At 47.5% G+C, this 18,645-nt stretch overlaps 1 protein-coding gene across 2 annotated transcripts in view; it reads left to right on the top strand.

The window, feature by feature from the left end:
* The first annotated feature begins 363 nt into the window (after positions 1–363).
* The window catches only part of ptch1 (patched 1), a 41,668-nt gene continuing 23,386 nt past the window's right edge, over positions 364–18,645 (top strand). The window contains exons 1-8 of one of the 2 annotated variants that reach the window (XM_076165139.1): positions 364–478; positions 3,667–3,859; positions 15,005–15,194; positions 15,305–15,374; positions 15,542–15,633; positions 16,861–17,059; positions 17,168–17,289; positions 18,566–18,645. The exon at positions 18,566–18,645 is cut by the window's right edge and continues 68 nt beyond it. In XM_076165139.1, the coding sequence (XP_076021254.1) occupies positions 476–478; positions 3,667–3,859; positions 15,005–15,194; positions 15,305–15,374; positions 15,542–15,633; positions 16,861–17,059; positions 17,168–17,289; positions 18,566–18,645 (949 nt within the window). In that variant the 5' untranslated portion in view covers positions 364–475. Of the gene's footprint in view, positions 479–1,780; positions 2,348–3,666; positions 3,860–15,004; positions 15,195–15,304; positions 15,375–15,541; positions 15,634–16,860; positions 17,060–17,167; positions 17,290–18,565 lie in introns of those variants that run through there. The other variant, XM_076165138.1, reaches the window with a different exon arrangement.

Below are 18,645 nucleotides of genomic sequence, written 5' to 3'. Positions count from 1 at the left end.
ATGTTGGTTGCATTTTTTGTCTGTGTGTGTGTGGTCATACCTTCATGAATAACACAAATGCATATATGTTAATGCACATGTGGGGATGCTATCATAGAACATTATTTGTGTGTGTGTGTGTGTGTGTATGTGTGATTGATTGACTGTGTGTCCCAGTGGATGGTGTGCATGACTCAGTTCTGTTTACTATTTGGGCTCATCGCGTGACAGGCAGCAGGTTCTGCCAATAGAGCGACCGGGACCACCCACATGGCCACGAAGCACAGCCATGTAATTGTGCGTGAACCTTTTCCATCAGCAGAGCGGGGTGCCTGCGACTGAGGCGGATTATGACGCGTCTTCTGCGGCTGCTTCGTCTCTCCCCCACGGGACCATGAGGCAGCTTTGATCTCCATCATAAGCGACACGTTTCGGGATTCACGGGGGCACGAATATCACGGATCTGTTCAAAAAAGTTTCCCCACCTGGACGGAATATGGTAAATACCACACGCGCGCACACACACACACACACACACACACACACACTGCTCATGCTGTATCATCTTGGCTTAATTGGTCAAGTGGTTGCAAAGACCACTTGATTGACTTTTTAAATTTGGGAAAAGCACAAAACATTGCTGAATTACTCATAGGTTCTATATTATATATATATTTGTGTGTGTGTGTGTGTGTGTGTGTGTGTGTGTGTGTTTTTTCAGAGGATATTACAAGATTGATGTATTTAGAAAAAACTAGGAAATGAAACTATAAACAATGTGTTTATCCTCTATCAATCGTATCATTACAGGGAAATCTGGCTGATCACTCGATCACTCGATGTCCTGTATTGCGACAAAGGAAACACAACATTATTGATGATTTCTGCACATCCGCATTATAAGATGATTGGGGCGTTGCAGATGTTACCATATTGTGTTATTTGTTATGTTATGTTGATGAACTACATCCACGCATTAGAATGGTACATCTGTGCTGCGATACTATTATAGTGAATAATTAGTGATGCAGTTGCTTTGGGGTGATTGGTCGTTTGTGTTTAATACGTTATCCGTGAATAAAACGTTAATATTGTCAAACTATTTTATTTGCAACATAAATGATGATGATAAAGCACAAATATCAACTGAGCTGTTAAAGACTGATACTGTGGTATTAGTTCAAAAATGTAAAAATGTCAACAAGTTCATTGTCCACTGTTTAATTAATAAATAGCAATACGTTTAAAAGTTTTTGGGAGTTTTTCCTTATTCAAAAAGGTTCTTATACAATAACCTCCCATCCAGCCGCAGTGTAGGACCTCCCCTCACTGCTGTAATCTGACTCCCAACTCGCACCATCATGGTGGTAGAGAAACATTCAAAGTTAAAAAGCTGCAGTTGTAACTTTCCTCGGCTCCTCTCCGCCTCGCAGGCCGAGCGCAGCGCCTCACACTCGGCTTCGCGTCCGATCGCGTCCCTGTGGGGACACTGAAGCCCCAGCAACCGATCGCGGCGGGCTGGTTGAGCTCTCAGGAAGCCTCCCCTGAAGCTGGAGATGCACACATGAGGCCCCCCCCCCTCCTCCCTCCGCGCCTGGGTGGTCTCTCTACTTTAGTGAGCTGTTGCTAAGCAGCTAATAATAGTCGTGTTTGCTGAGTAATTTTTGCCCTTCTGGAACCAATCAGATGCAAGAAAGTCCTGCGATCTGACAGCCCCAGAGGCGGGATCTGGAGCCCTTTTTTTTTCTCTCTCTCTTCATCCCTCCTCCTCCTCTGCCTCCAAACGCACAGAGGTCTTTTTCCTCTATTCTATTGAATCTCGGAGTTGGCCGTGACGCGCGGCCCAGGGGAAGAAGAGCACCGACGTCTCAGCAGAATGCAGCGACCGTCGAGGTTTCTGAGCCGACGACTCGTGTGTGTGGATCTCCGTGTGCACGCCGCTGTTTAACTCGAACATGCTTTGTTTTGAAGCTTGAAACTCGGTGAATGCGGTGAAAGCGGCGGAGACCTCCGGATCACGCAATGTTGGGATGGAAGGCGCAGACTTTGACTCGCCGTCTCCAACTGGAGTATGAAGTCCGACTTCACGGGTGTGGAATCACCGAGAGGGAAACGTTGTTGCCTTGGGATCTCGCTACACGCTTTCGGGGAGATATTATCAAGTGGGAAACTGTAACCACCTCGCAGTCCCCGCAACATGGCCTCGGCTGCTAATGCGCCCTCCGAGCAGGAAAACAGAGATCCCGATCGGCCGAGGATAACGCGGAGGAACAGGGGGGACTATACCCGCAACACGCCGCTGGATTTGGAGTATTTGCAGCGGCCGAGTTACTGCGATGCGGGTTTCGCATTGGAGCAGATAACAGAGGTGAAGCTTTCTGCTCTGCTGCTGCATTGTTATTTTTTTTAAAGTGTCCGTTCCGCTGCTAGGTAACGGAATCTAGGTCCGGACGGGCTGGGCGGCGGGGACACGGGGGTTGTTAGTAGTAGTAAGCGGTAAGGGTTGTTGGTTTGAAAACCCTTCGTAGTGTTTTGTCTTGTTTGGAGACATGGCACGCGTTGGGTCTCCGCGTAAATGCTCAATTAGTTTGATCGTTACAACATCTGATGCTTATAACGGTTCTCACAGCAGCAGAACACGCAGCTTTGACTCGCCGAACCTTTACCTCCGTCACACACACTCCTGCTGCTCCCGGCAAACTTTTGTTTGGCATGTTGTTTTTTTTGTTTTACATCGCGCGAACAGGGAAAATACATGTGGCTGCACTCTTCCGTTCACAAATATTGCTAAGTCTCCCCACACACACACACACACACACACACACACACACACACACACACACACACACACACACACACAGACTGCTGGAAGTGTGTGGTGATGATGTGCGGGGTGTTAAGCACATGCACCTTTTCAGTGTTTCAATAGCACTGATTCATGTGTTTGGTGTGTGTGTGTGCTGACTAACAGTAGCAGTTTCACTCCTGATCACTTCACTTATTGTGTTTTCTAACCTCATAGTGATGTTATGCCAACAAAACAAACGTTGATCTGCCTCTCAAAGGAAGAAATTATCCCGAAAATATTAACATCTCTCCTGTTATTCACCCGCATCCACGGTGCAGGTGTGTGTGTGTGGGGGGGGGGGGGGGGGGGGGGGGAAGCAACACCCCTCCTATCACCAAAAGACCCCAAATCTATAATCTATCTTCTTTGGTGTCAGTCTGCATTGATAAGAATCTTAATCGATCACCACTGTCCATATGAGATGACACACACATGCAGTAATCCCTGTGTGTGTGTGTGTGTGTGTGTGTGTGTGTGTGTGTGTGTGTGTGTGAGCAGCAGAGGGGAGTCCGACTGTGAAGCTACACTTTATCTGATACTGATATGGCAGATGCTGCGGTTCTCAACGTATGGACAGGGGAACTCTGTGGAGTCCTGAGTAGCTTCCAGGTGGTCCCAGGCAAACAAGCAATACATACATACATACATGTGTAATACTATAGTAAATTATGAGTAGTATTCATAGATGGTATTTCTTCATGTCCCACTACTTTCGACTGGTTCGCTTTGGAGTTTGTTTTATTGTTTGTTAAACCATTGACAGACTCACCTGTGCAGGTAAGTTTGCTTGCTTTTGTGTTTGAATCATCATTAACCCTGCGACTCCTGTCTCATCGCAGGGGAAGGCGACGGGGAGGAAAGCACCTCTATGGCTGAGAGCGAAGTTCCAGAGACTTTTATTCAGGCTGGGCTGTTACATACAAAAGAACTGCGGAAAGTTTTTGGTTGTGGGCCTGATGATTTTTGGAGCTTTCGCCGTGGGCCTACGGGCAGCTAATCTGGAGACGGATGTGGAGAAACTCTGGGTGGAAGGTAAGAGAACCTGATGTGTTATTGGTTTGTTATTGAGAGACTGTGTGGTGTCTGTGTTGGAGTGCATGTGGAAGGATGAGACTGCAGGTAGTGTTCGTTATTCAAGCACATTTTAAAGTGATATAGGTTGTTATTTTGTGTGTTTGTGTGGAGGGGTTATTCTGGAGGTTGAGCTGTATGGTGGGTGCTCCTAAACAAGCCAATAATTCTGAAATTAATAGAAATACTTGTGTTTACGCTGAACTTCTAGCTGCTTTGCCTATGAAACCGAGTTAGAATCATGCAAAACACGTGCAACTCTTGACTAACTGCATGCAGATCCAAAGTTGCAATTAACTTCATAAGCAGCTTTTGTAGTGGAGGAAATTTCTGTCAAAGCCGCCATTTTGTGAGAGTGTGTGTATGTGTGAGTGTGTGTGTGTCTGCTCTGCCTGCCCCCAGCAGTTGAATGCTCTGAGCCTGTGTGTGGTCCGGTTTTTGGACAGCTCTCAACTTTCCAAAAAGATTTCTCTCCGGCTGAAGGGAAAAAGCGGAGCGCGGACAGGGACTCTTGTTTGCGGAGCGGATAGGTCACACGTTTTGTTGTTCTGTTTGGGAAATAGCTTATGAAAGAATGAACATTTAGTAAGAAAAAACAAGCAGCGGTGCATATGGGTGGTGCTCGGGGGGTGTGAGGGGAAGGGACTGTGCTTTTTTTCTTTCCCTTTGATCCGCATTCCAGCACTTAGGGCAAAACTCGGCTCTGGGAGTCATGAATGGAGCAGCAGTTGTGGCTGAGGAATGAAGTGAAGACTTTCTGGATAAATACAAGCAATAATACTAACAAAACAGTGTTTACAAAGACGGGCATTCGTCATGTATGTGCCATTTCCTTTTCTCTTATCCCCTTTGGAACTATTCTCCTTCACATATACAGTAGAAAAAAAGCGTAATCCATGAGGTCGCAGCTTAGAGCAGCCTGATTCCTACACACATGCCCCCCTCCCTCCCCCTGCATGCTGCTGCGGGGGTCTGTGGGCTTCCAGTCTGGGGCGCAGGCGCAGTATGCTGTGTTTGAGGGGCAAAGGCGAGTCTCCTGAGCACCTGGACTCCTGATTTGAGTGAGATCGCTCTGACAAGTTTTCACGTTACGGATAACATAACGGATAACAAAAACAATCTTTGCTAGTGTTACTATTCTACATTTGCAGTCAAATGCCATATAGCCTTTGCTCTTGCTTACCATCATAGAAGAATTTGCTTTGAAAGAGAAGACAGAGAGAGAGAGCAGGACCAGGGCGAGTGACCTGTGGTAGAGGGATGCTGCATGAACTCACACTGGCTCCTACTGATTGATGGAGGTCTGCGCATATACACACAGACACTGACGAAGAGACTGGGCTGCGGTGGTTTCCTAGGTCTCGGTATGTGAGGGGTTCCAGATGTTGGTAGGGAGAGATCTGTTTGTTTAGATTAGGCTGCACAGCTGAGGGATAGATTAGTTCTGCCTGGACGGTGGAACGCTGTGCTGGGCCGTGCTGGGGGACTGGCCCATCGTCCGAGAGGAAAAAGAGGAGAGAGGAGGAGAGGACAGAGCGGCTGTTTATGTTTCATTTGGACCTGCCCTCCACAGGCGACCCGTGGACGACCCCGCCTGGAAGCTGTGTGGCCTGCGAATGCACGCATACATACACACAGTCATACCTACAGGCACGCGCGCATACACACAATCCACCGACCTCATATTACATGTCTCAATCCCATTACTAGTGAGTGGAGCTACACTTCTACATCAGCAATCCCCATCTTGTGTCTGTCATCACCTGTTTTCTAGTAGTGCCAAGGTGGCCGAGGTCTTCAGCAGACCACCATTAGTAGCGTACCAGAGCGCTCTAGTGTGTTTATTCTGCCATTTGTTATGTGCTGCAGCTTTCGCAGGGCTTGTCTCTTCTCACAAGCTGCTCACTCAGCACTGTTTATAAACACTTGGACACAGGAAGTACTGTTTATTAGATAAAGCGACAGAGAGCAATTGGGAGTGAAACATATGCTTGCACAAAGAGGTGATTGTGTCAGCCGCTGAGGATCTATGAGCTTTGCTGTCTCGTGGAATGAATATTCGTGGAATGATAGTAAAAAAAAAAAAGAAGGTCTCTTAGTAGTGTGTGTTCAGAGCAGATAGCATCCATGCTGCAGATAAACGCTGTGTTTAATTGGGCTGCCGCACTCACAGGAAGCTATTAGCCAAAACAGGAAGTTGTAGTTGTATTTTGTTCTCCTACCTTGCTCTCCCCACACACAAATGTGGCCAGCCACCCTCTGTGTTCTTCCCACAAGGTTGCATACAGCCTCGCTTTGGAAATGTAGATGATTGTGGATGATCTTGCAATGATTAAGTGTAAGCCGTGACCGAGGCGCCGAGAAGTGAGAGAGAGGAATTAGACCCCTTCACTGTCCCTCCTGGCCACAAATGGAAAACGGAGCCATCCCTTGGCATTCTGGGTTCAGGCAAACACAGGCCAAATTGTAAAGAAAATAGCAGCGCCGCCTGCCTCTAATTAAAACAGTATCACGTAAACATTGGCCTTCCTGTAGGACGGCCCCTCACTCACTCTGTGCGCCCAGAGAGGGGCTGAGGATGCAGACGGGGCCGGGCTGTGGTCATGGGGCTGAGCCTGAGTCCGAGGAGAGAGAGAGAGAGAGAGAGAGAGAGAGAGAGAGAGAGAGAGAGAGAGAGAGAGAGAGAGAGAGAAGGAGAGGGGGCGAAGAGGGAGAAGATTGGAAATGGGGCTTTTGAGCTCCATGCAGGGGCTGAAGTTGAAACTGGGGTGATACGGATGAACTGGAGTTATACTGTAAACTGGCCTGAGCTGAGGCTTTGATTAGACTGAAGACAGAAGGGAGCGTTGGCTTTGACCCGGGTATTTATCAAAGGCCCATTTCTTACCTTAGCACGTTAGTAGAGCTAACTTTAGTGTGTAAATAGAGTTTCAGAACAAAGTTAACAAAAAAGTCTGTTTGGGCGTTGACAGAATGCAAATGAGCCTCAGCTCTGATTGGTCGCTTCAGATCGCTGCTGTCTGCAAAGGACCATCTGATAGTAAACTAACAGTAATGTGGTTCTCTAAGTTACATGCACTACTGAGCTATACTGGCTTCTCCTCATTGCTGCTTATGCTAAACAGACTGAAGGTAAGAGTTTGAAGGATATTTCCAATATGTAAACAGTTGTTGGCTGGTTATTTAATGACAGTAAGTGTCATTTTCAGACAGTCCCTTGTGGGCAGCACAAGTTAAGTGTTTTAGACCAGTTCAAAAGCAATTCTAATCCAGGCCAGAAGAAAAACGGTGTTGTGTAATATTCATCCCCACATAAGCTGTCTTGCTCATACAGATGTAGACTTCAGTTGAGCTGAGCAGCAGTTGATTGATTGAGGCTCAAATTAGTTTATAGGCCATGGATCTATGGCCTGGACTGGGGGTATGAGTCCCGGGGCTATAGCCTGAGGGGAGGCTCCTGTCCCGGAGCTCTTTCTTGAGGGCCATAGTGTAGAGGCCAGGGGCCAAGGGGGGTAGACCCCTGAGACCCTGAGGTCATCTCGTAGAGGCCCCGCTATTTAAAACCTCACCTGATACTCACCCTGTGGCCTGGGTGCAGAGTGAAGCCTCACAGCAGAGGGGAGTCAGTGGAGGATGGGAGGTTCAGGGACACAGCGCTGCAGCAGGAGCAGCTGTCACCAGGAGGTGTTTGTGTCCCTTATGTGTGTGAGAGTGTGAATGTATGTGGCTGTAGGGCTGCGCAGGGTCCAGCTCTGTGTTACAGGCTTGTGTGTGGGAGACGTGTTAGGTGTTTGTGTTTACCTCTTGACACCAGTCCTCCAGCAGAGGGCAGTGTATGTGGCAGAATTTTGAAATTGATTTTTTTATTGAAAGTCTACTTTTTGGGTTTATTGAACATCACTACTTTAATATATCTGTAAGAATTTTGAGTTTTGTGTGTTTTTTCTGGCCCCTTATCTTGTTTTGATCCTTTCGCTTGATTCATGTCTTGCTTTCACCCAATGCTGATATCACTATTAACATGGTGATAGTTAAGATGGTGCCAGTCGGTGTGTGTTTGCACTCTGAGCCTGATTGGAGCTTTCAGAGCTCAGCCTGATAGGATACACTTTTTTCTCTCTCCCTCCCTTAGACGTCTGTTTTTTATCTAGCGTGATTAAGAGTCGACTTGACAGAGTTGGTGGTTGTTTTGTTGTTTTGCTGGTAATGGCAGCAGCATTACACTAAGTGCATGCGAGAGAAGCCTTGACATCCTTTTTTGTAGATGAAGATGAGGAGGAGGATGAAGAGGAGGAGAAGGAGTGCCCTGAATGTGGCTTCTTTTCTGAGAGGATTGTGGTTTGCATGATTGAATTATCCAGCGTTTGATGTGTTTGGGAGCATGGACACACACACACACACACACACACACACACACACACACACACACACACACACACACACACACACACACACACACACACGTATGAGTGAGTAGGTGGTTGACCAGGGGTGGGTTGACCAGGGCTGGCATGACTATAAGGCTATTTCTATGCTCCTCCACCATGCTGTACTCTCTTCTTCTTCATCCCTCTTTTCTCCCTCTCTCTCTCTCTCTCTCTCTCTCTCTCTCTCCCTCTCTCTCTCTCTCTCTCTCTCTCTCTCTCTCTCTCTCTCTCTCTCTCTCTCTCTCTCTCTATCCCTGTATCTCTCACGCTCTCTCCATTTCATTTTGCAGCCGCAAGCAATCAAACACATGAATGGGCCCACACTAGTTTGCACAGAACACACAACATTCAGTCATCCATCTTTTGCGCTCTCTCTCTGTCACACACACACACACACACACACACACACACACACACACACACACACACACACACACACACACATACACACACACTCCCTTTTCCTCTGAAAACACCTATTCGCACACTGTCACATTTTCCGAACTGGATTTGATTAAGTTGGTGTTGATCAGTTCACTACAAACAGGATTAAAGCTCTCTAGAAGGAATAACATTCCTTCGTGTTGTGTTAAACTTTACGAGTTGATGAAAAGTGCAGGCTGACTGGTGAGGGATTTAGTGTGAGGGAATATTGTGCCTCTGGTCCTGTACGCTAACTTACAGCGCTGTTTTCTTAGACGAGCTCTTTGTCATCTGCAAGCACATTTGAGTTTGTTTCCCCGGCCTGCAAATGGGAAACAACTTTTAAAAATCTTTTCTCTTTCACCTTTCACTTGGTATGTGTGTGGATATTTGTGAGCGTGTGTGTGTGTGTGTGTGTGTGTGCTAGTAGCCAACGCACTCCCATTCACAAACGACATCCTGAGATGCCTCCAAGCTCTCTGTTTACATTTTGCATTCTTTCAGGCGCTCTTATTCAAAAACCAGAGCCCTGCGAATGACCGACCACAGGAGACTGTGGAGAGAATTACCCCCCACCCTCACCCCCGCCTCTCCTCGCTCTCCCACTCTGTTCTCTATCCCTCTCTTTTCCCCCTCTGCCAAAAAGGTCTCTCTCTTTACCCCTGTCTCCTCCTCCTCCTCCTCCTCCTCCTCTCACCACCCCACCACCACTGCCGCCACTCCCCCCATCCCTGGCTGGGGAGAGAGAGAGAGTGGCCTCAGAATGCCAGATGTATTACAGAGTGAGGCACGGCAATGTAAACACTCAGCCCTGCCATGAGAGCAGGGTGGTCTGGCCTCCCTCCCTCCTTCCCTGCAGCCCTCCTTCCCTCCGCCGCTCCCTCCGTCCCTCTTCCCCTTTCCTCTCCTCCCTCCCTCCTTCCCTCCACTGTGCCGACTGCCAGAGGGGGCGGGGAGAGAAGCACCGAAACAGCGGAGAGGCAGAGAGAGATCTGGGGTGGTTGTAGGGGGGGGGGGGGTCAGCGTAAGAGGGAAGAAGCAGGAGTATAGTAGCTGCAGTGTTTTTGTGTTTTGGCTGCCGCTGTGCCTGCCGTGTGTTAGGAGGGAGATTGGGTTGTGGATTGATGCTTTTCAGGCAAGGACGGCAGAGTTTTTCACGCTCTCAGACTATTCGTAGACGTCTCTGAATTACGTGTTGTTATGTGAGTTCTTGCAGCCCCGTATAGATACAGTGTGTGAGTGTGTGTGCGGCCCTGTAGCATGCCTGAGCGCCGAAGCCATGCAGCAATAGCGATTCCTACAGAATGACGTCATGCAATCTGATATAAACAACAATTACGCCAGTGCCACACACACACACACACACACACACACACACACACACACACACAGCACGTTGGAACTATGTTAGTCCATCATTCAAGCACAGCGAAGGTTCTTGCCTCAATTATTATGATTTCAGAGCTTCTTCCCATTATGAGTTTCTCAGTAGTTCTGATAAACCTAGTGAGGTATTTTGTTCAGCCCTGGAATAGGAACTACACATGTTCGTAGTCAGGAAAGTTCCTGGTTTCCTGGAAGGTTTGGGTTGCTGAATGCATTAAGACGGACTGAACACATGTGTGTTGTTCTGTACAACAGATGATGATGTGTGTGTAGCCAAGTTCACATTCACTTTTTGCACTTTCTTTGTTCGCGTCAATAAAAATGATAATTATTACATTATAATTAAGTTATTACCGTTCCCGTCATCTTCAGTATATCAACAGATGTCTTATTCTGTCCCTGGTTCTTTTATGTGTGTTATATTCCATACATAGGAATGTGTGACTTTGGGATACCTGGAATCACGGGTCATCTTTCCAGGAAATGACAGCGAGATGGCTGGCTGAGATTGGCTGCTGCGTCTCATGTCACGGTCTGTTATGGCTGGGCTGTGGGCCAATCACACGGCAGGTTGTGCACCCCGGGGGAGACGGCTCACCTGGACCACACTCAACAACCACAGCAGAGCTCACATCAGAGTGTGATGAAGATCTGTGCATTCTTATTTTGTTGGTATCTTAATTCGAAATAGTATAAAGTGACGGCTGGTGTTTCTGCCTCTGAGGTTGGAATTGCTCGAAATCAGAGTGAAATATCTTGCGTCTTCATGGCAACACGCATCAATTAATACATCATTTCGCCTGACACCTTGGGATTTTTACTTGACCCATGACCGTTGCACACACACACACACACTCCTATAAACACACAGGGTTTCTGTCAGTGTTGTCTTTCCTACCACTCTTTCCGCCGCTCTGTGAATCCAGTGGTATTGAAAACCGTTTTTTGAAGGGGGTGGGGGGGTTAGGAGGGAAAGTGGGACCTGAATGAAGGCAGCAACGTGGAAGAATCTGCCCATTGAGGAGTGTGTGAATGTACACCTCGGGCCCAGGGGAAGCTGCATTGGGAGCCAGCCGACTGCTAAATACACCCATTGCAGAGGCTGCAGGGGCCGAACAGGTGATTAGCATAATCAGGGGCGAGGGGAGCCATACATATGGTAATGCTGGAGCTGGGGATGAGGGTCGGTGTTATGGGTGGGGGGTTTGAGTTGGCAACCAGGGCGTCAGGGGTTGGGGTCCTCAGGAGTGTTTGGCTGCGCGGGGAGACGCTGAGTTACAGCTGCACGTCAGAGCTTCACTTACCCAATTCTCTTGCACTTTCTCGCTCTCCAGCCGCTTCCTCTCACTCACTGCTTCACCTCTTGTCTCTTTCTCTCTCTCTCTCTCTCTCTCTCTCTCTCTCTCTCTCTGCCGGGCTTGTTTTGTGTGGTCGCCCCTCCTCTTTGAAAGCTGGAAGGAGGGAGGGAGGGGTTGGGCAGCGGGGTGCGATGGGGAGACGTAGGGGTGGGTGTGGGGGCTCGCTATGGGTCAGACAGGGTCTCAGCTCTCAGTGAGGCCTTCCATCACGTATTTGTGGATGTGCCCACACCTGCATCAGACAGCTCACAAATAATGTCACTTTTACTGATACTACAACCGTTACAACTGTCACTGTTTCTGCTATTACTACCTGAGCCACTACAAACAAAGACAGAGACAGTGGAAGTATGGCAACAGAAATGTTATATGGCCCAACTGCCCCAAGACAACATGAGAGAAAATACAGAATGCAGAATGTTGACAGGCAGAGAAAGAGACACACACACACACAGCCAGAAGGAAGAATGGAACAGGTGGTTTCTCCTGGCAGATCAAAGGTCTGACAGGCAACTGGCAGCAGCAGCTGAGAGGGAGAAGAGAAGGACAATGAGGAGGAGAGGAGAGGAGAGGAGGTGTAGGACATGAGGATGACGATCAACCTGAACACACTGACCGAGTTACTGCTGATCATACTCACACATCACACAAACCAAAGTACGCTTAGGACGGATAACAGACCGATGTTATGTGACAGGAAATTGATTCCTTCAGGCATGTAAACGTCTTAATTGGAGTTTGGACAAACTATACGGACGAGTACTGAGCGCATGTAAACACAGTGAGAGAAGTTGACCTGGTTTTGGGGGGGCTTCCTCTGCACCACAGGGGGTCTGCTGAGTGGGGACCTAATCCAGCTAATCCTTTCTTTGCACACACTCTCTCACACACTCACACACACACAGTAAATAAGGGGCAAGACATGACAGATATTTTATTTCTTACACATTGTAGGAAGCAATCGGTGACTGTTTATGCATGTGTGTGCCAGGTCAGAGGCAATTTTGAGTCCAGTTGTTTGCCACTGGGAACGCACCTTTCCCCTGAATAGTTTGGGATCCTTTCCGATGTCGGACGAGAGAGGCGGAGCCAAGATGCTGTATGTTACATAGGAAAGAGTGAGAGAGCGAGAGAGAGAGAGAGAGAGAGAGAGCGAGAGAGAGCGAGAGAGAGAGATACAGAGGGAGGGAGAGGAGGAGGTGGGCTGGTGTTGACAGAGGGGCTGGGCTGATTGCCATCATGATCTGGCCAATCACAGGCTAATGCTGAATAGAGCAAAGAGAGAGAGAAAATTAGGGTAGCTAGGGGGTGGGGGGTCTGGGTTCACAACTGAAAAAGGGGGGCGGGACCGTGGGGGTGATGTCAGCTCCTTAGAAATCCACTTTCTCTCCCTGCGTCTCCCCCACTTTCCCCCACAGTGAGAATAGGGAGGACCCGGGGTTAATGTTATGCAACACACTGAATACCCACACAGAGGGCTGCCTCCTCTCCTCTCCTCTCCTCTCCTCTCCTCTCCTCTCCTCTCCTCTCCTCTCCTCTCCTCTCCTCTCCTCTCCTCTCCTCTCCTCTCCTCTCCTCTCCAGTCCGATCCTAACCACCTAGACATTTATCATGTCAAAATGTCAAACACCTTCAGTCCTTTGTTTGGTCAACCCTGTGTGATGTCATTGTAAATTGAACACGTGTGGATTTTGTTTGGATGGATTTTGTTGGAAGTTAAAGTTTGCTTAGGCTTCTGTAACAGTTAACTGATTTAATGATTCATTGATTAATGAAAACAAAACAAGACGCTGGTCGTTTACAGGAGGAAATTAGGAGGTAATTGAAAAGGAGAAGAAAGTCAAAATACGGAAATAAGGAATGTCAAGCATTTGAAAGTCAGTGACACTTAGATTCAGGTCACAGCAGGGAAACATTTACCTCCAAAAGACAGTCCACTCAAAAGAATCTGGGAATATGTGTCACTGAAGACATACAGCTGTGTGTAGTACTAGTACACACTCGCGCACATGCTCACATGAACACAAATTCACATTCATGCACACACTTTCCTGGTCCAGCTGGGGTGTTAATTCCACCCCGAGGCTGCGCAAGTGTTGACCCCAGAATGCTGTAACCTCGTGAAGTGTGGAATTCTCTACGCCTCCAGGCCGTAATGTACTGTTTCCTGTAGAGGGAGAGAGAGAGAAAGAGGGAGAGCGAGAGCGCATTCCTTTGACTTGTCCCATTCCTCACTGCTTGCAGTAAATTCAAGGTCTTTGGGTGGCAGTCCAACTCTTGGAATGTGTTCAGGACAGACAGCGAGTTCTTTCTACACATGTCCCTCCCATCTTTTTTCAATTTTTCAATTTATTCCCTCTTTAACGGCAAGCACGCGAAGGAACAAACTAAGAAACGGACGCGGCCTCCTGCCTGCCGTACCTGCACGCTGCAGACTGAACACTGCGTTATTGATCCTGTCAGAGCTCTGAGAGAGTTTGAGAGATTTTGAGAGACGAGCGCAGCAGACAAGTCGACTTGTTAGTGCACTACTGTCAGTGTGCGTCGGGTCTTAATCAGTTCCATGCCTGCTCTTTTGAAAGGCAGGGGGGGGCGTTGGTGTCCCGTAACTGTGCAGTCGGCCCGGCAGCAGAAAGCATGTCGCTCCAGTTAGCCCGGGCCTGCTATTAATGATGAGTATTATAAACATGCCTTCAGATGGGATCAGATGGGAATGCTGTTTGGGTCCAGAAAAAAAGGAATCAAGTGTGTTTTCCTAATGCCCCGAGACACAGCCCCCTCCATTCCCGTTCCATTGGTCTGACTGGGTGGTCCGGCCCGGCAGAATAGGCCTGCTTATGTTTGACTTTAATACCATTACAATCCACTGAAAATATTCAGTCCGCGCCCGCTGCTGCACAAACTGACCGGAAGTGTTAAATTGGATTAAGACATGATAAAATGTTACAGATTTTTCACACAGTCGGCTCTCTCACTGGGTATTTTCCTGTGTGTGCGTGTGTGTGTAAGAAAGACAGAGAGAGAGTGAGCGAGAGAGAGAAGGCGACTTGTAAAATTATGTGAGCTTTTACTTGACATTTGGTCACTGATGATAGGAGGAGCTTAACCTTGATGTGTGTGTGTGTGTGTGTGTGGGTGTGTGTGTGTGTGTGTGTGTGTGTGTGTGGGTGTGTGTGTGTGTGTGTGTGCAGTATTGCCTTGGCTGTGCTGGGCTGGAGCTATGGGGTCCTCAAAGGGCGCTTTTGTTGCTGGGATAGCCAGGCACTGCACAAACACTGTCACACACACACACACACACACACACACACACACACACACACACACACACACACACACACACACACACACACACACATGCACTGTATATTTACTTCTGATCTAGTAAATATCTGATCTGTATATCTACTAGATGCTGTAGTTCTGCTGTAGTTCTGATATCTAGAACGAACAGCTTTTGAAATGTGATCAGCACGAGCATCCTATGCTAAACACACTCCCTCTTCTCTGTGCAGTCGGCGGGCGTGTGAACCAGGAGCTGAGATATACACGGCAGAAGATTGGCGAGGAGGCCATGTTCAACCCCCAGCTGATGATCCAGACGCCGCGGGAGGATGGAGCCAACGTCCTGACCGTGGAGGCACTGAGACAGCACCTGGATTCAGCTCTCCGAGCCAGCAGAGTTCATGTTTACCTTTATAACAGGTAACAATGCAATCTAGCACACGTTTGTGAAGCTCCTGCAGTCATGGTGAGTTTTTGTGCTACTTATGGTTACGTTATCGCCTAATGATACATTTTGTTCTCCTTTCTAGACAATGGAAATTGGAACATTTATGCTACAAATCAGGAGAGCTCGTTACAGAAACTCATTTTATGGATCAGGTGAGTTGCAAATGCTTTCGTTCTGATGTAGAAAAGCTATTTTTCAATGGAACATAGTAAAGTTATTATTGTTTATCCAGTTACAATCAAGTATGTTTTTATCTCTTCTGCTTTATCCCTTATAAACTTATATTCCAATGTGTGTGTGTGTGTGTGTTTGCCATTAGATCATCGAAAGGTTACATCCCTGCCTCATCATCACTCCACTGGACTGTTTCTGGGAGGGTGCTAAGCTCCAGTCTGGAATGGTCTATCTCCCGTAAGTGCACCAAATGCCACAGAATCTGTATTTTATGATGCATTGATGCAGTGATTAGATACATTCAACACCGTTATACGGTGAATTGATAAGATATCTTCTTCATCCTCACTGGGTAGACATGCTGCTCTCCTCACTCTGAGGCCAGCTGGCAAATTGAATAGATTCTGTTTTAAGGGAAAATAAAATCTATGAGCATACACTATGAAATGACTGGATGCTGAACCCGTCTAGAGATTGTTGCCAGGAGACAGACAGACACGAGGAGAGAGAAAGAGAGAGCGAGAGAGAGAGAGAGAAAGAGAAACTTCCTTAGCAAAGACTGCCCAAACACACTCAACCCATCCAAACAGACACTGCAGAACAAGTGTGTGTGTGTGTGTGTGTGTCCGAATTCATCTCCTCTGAAGGCTCTATTGTAGTGGTTGCTGGCATGCGTATTGCTGGCGATAGTTTCTCTCCAGTGCAGGGCCTCACACCATTGTCTGGCCCTTCTGTTGCTAATGGCCTGCTGCTACAGTAATGCTCAGTAAACCCTTGCATGCATGCTTGTGTGTGTGTGTGTGTACACGTGCAAACTCAAGGTTTTCGTGCGTCGCCGTTGCCATCATCGCATACATTAGTCTTGACGATGGCTGACAGTGTCGCTGTCATCGTTCTATGCGTGTTGCCTCCAAGTCTCAGATGGCAAATAAGGTTTTTTACTATGTTCTGGTTGGGAGCCTGGGAATAATGACCCAAGCCTGGTTAAGCACATACAATGTAGTCTGAGAGAGAGAGAGAGAGAGAGAGAGAGAGAGAGAGAGAGAGATTGGAATGTGTGAAGCATAGAGAGCAGAGAGACGAGCGCTGGTTAGCAGCAGGAATCCCGCTTCTCCATTTAATGTTTTTATCACATTCTTGCGGTGTCAATTCAAGTTCTTAGTATACACCAACAAAATTTGTCCATAAGTAAGAGAGTAAGAGGGGAAATATGAAGCTGAATTTCAATTTCTCAAATGTCAGCTTTTAATGCAGCACAAACCCAAACGTGTCTCTGCCTTACGATAAAAAAAAAAAGTAACTTAAACTCTGATCAATTACAACAAGGAGGGTATGAAGAAGATGATTCAAATTACAATAACAAAACTTTACATTACAAAACTTCATTTAAAACATGAAATAGAGGGAAATAAAGTGGTGATGATCATCTTCTCAGCGTGGTGAGCACTGTCTTTGTCTCCACAGAGGTAAACCTCCTTTGCAGTGGACCAACTTTGACCCAAAGGATTTCCTGGAGGAGCTTCGGGCTGCAAATTTCCCCGTGGAGACCTTTGAGGACATGCTGGAGAAGGCGGACGTCGGGCACGGCTACATGGATCGACCCTGTCTGAACCCGGCTGACCCCGACTGCCCCCTCACTGCACCCAATAAGAATGCCACTAAGGTACACACACATACACACACACACACACACACTGTGTCACGCACCAACCTGTGGATCATCTTTGTAGGTTGCTGATGATTATTCCTTCCTGTTTGTTGTTCCTCGCAGCCATTCGAGGTGGCGCGGGCCCTGAGCGGCGGCTGTCACGGTCTGTCCAGGAAGTACATGCACTGGCAAGAGGAACTAATTGTAGGAGGGACCACCAAGAACGGCAGCGGACCCCTGCTCAGGTGACTCACACACACAGACAGCCTCATAAACACTGCTGTGATCACTGCAGCACTTATTCTGCAAAGATGTGTGTGTGTTTTTGTTCTTTTATACTCTCCAAAACTATACAGGCGTGCATGTGTGTGTGTGTGTGTATGGCTAGTTGGGTGCTGTAAATCTTGCAGTCATTAGCAGATTCCAGTGAAATCTTATAGCTCCAGCTGTTCCTGCTCAGCTCTCACCGCTCTGCTTGGACATTACATCCCTGCATACACACATATACACTTACACACACATGTGCACACAGTGATCTATTGCCTGGCTACTTTGTACAAATACACAGATATTTAAGGTACACGGACATGATTCCAGCACAAGCACCGGGACAAAGCCTGTAGATTATGTGGCATATACTGTATGTGGAGCCTGTAGTGCACACAGTTGGACGTGTGCAGTAACCGGGCACATTATACACACACAAGCATATTGTGAAGGAACATACAAACATGCATTAAACACTCATGCAAAATTAAAGAATTTGCATGTTATTCAGCAAAAACAATACTTGTGAATTCTAAAACAGACCACTTATTTTCTTATTAAAATTGCTGTTAGGATGATGCATGCAAACTCACACACTCACACACTCACACACACACACACACACACACACACATACTGTCCACAGAGTACAGAGGAGTGAGTTGTTTGTTTTGCGGTCATGTTTTTTCCTGGCAAGGTTGGGTCATTAGGGTGTTTGCCTGCGTGTGTGTGTGTGTGTCTGGTGGTCAGTCTGTCTGTCTGTGTGTGTGTGCGCATGGATCTCTGTCCACTGTGCTGTTAATACTGGCGTAGCAGTTTCTCCATCTTGTTTACTAACAGTGATCACATTCATTTCTGCTCCTCGGCGTCATAAAATGCGATGAATTACAGGTACATAGATGCGTTTTTATCGCTGTTTAGGTCTCACTAATCAATTGTATCATCACGTTGGAGTGTTTGGTCAATGGGGTGTGTGCGTTACATTATCAGCGTGTTCTCAGTGACACTTCAGCCCGTGTTATTCCATCTCCGGTTGATCGGGAGCTCCTGTTGGACCTTGTAGCTGTCTTGACAAGCACCCAAGATTCCTAGCTCACCCAGAGACATTTGCCCTCCTTGTCTTTGGACTGAGTGAAGGTTGGCAAGTTCTCAGCCCGGTGGGGTCCAGAGCTTTAATAACCCGCAGATATGCTGCGAATCTGTCTCACTGTATAAACTCCAACCTGTCCTCCCTTCATCCCTGCCTCCCTCCAGTGCCCAGGCCTTACAAACCATGTTCCAGCTGATGACGCCCAAGCAGATGTTTGAGCACTTGCGGGGCTACGATGAGGTTT

The sequence above is a fragment of the Genypterus blacodes genome, unplaced genomic scaffold (assembly GCF_046128005.1).
Source record: "Genypterus blacodes isolate CSIRO-AG114 ecotype Tasmania unplaced genomic scaffold, CSIRO-AGI_Gbla_v1 ptg000141l_1, whole genome shotgun sequence".
NCBI classification, from domain to species: Eukaryota; Metazoa; Chordata; class Actinopteri; order Ophidiiformes; family Ophidiidae; genus Genypterus; species Genypterus blacodes.
Note: the sequence above shows the minus strand (reverse complement) of the source record. Positions and strands in the feature narration are given on the sequence as shown.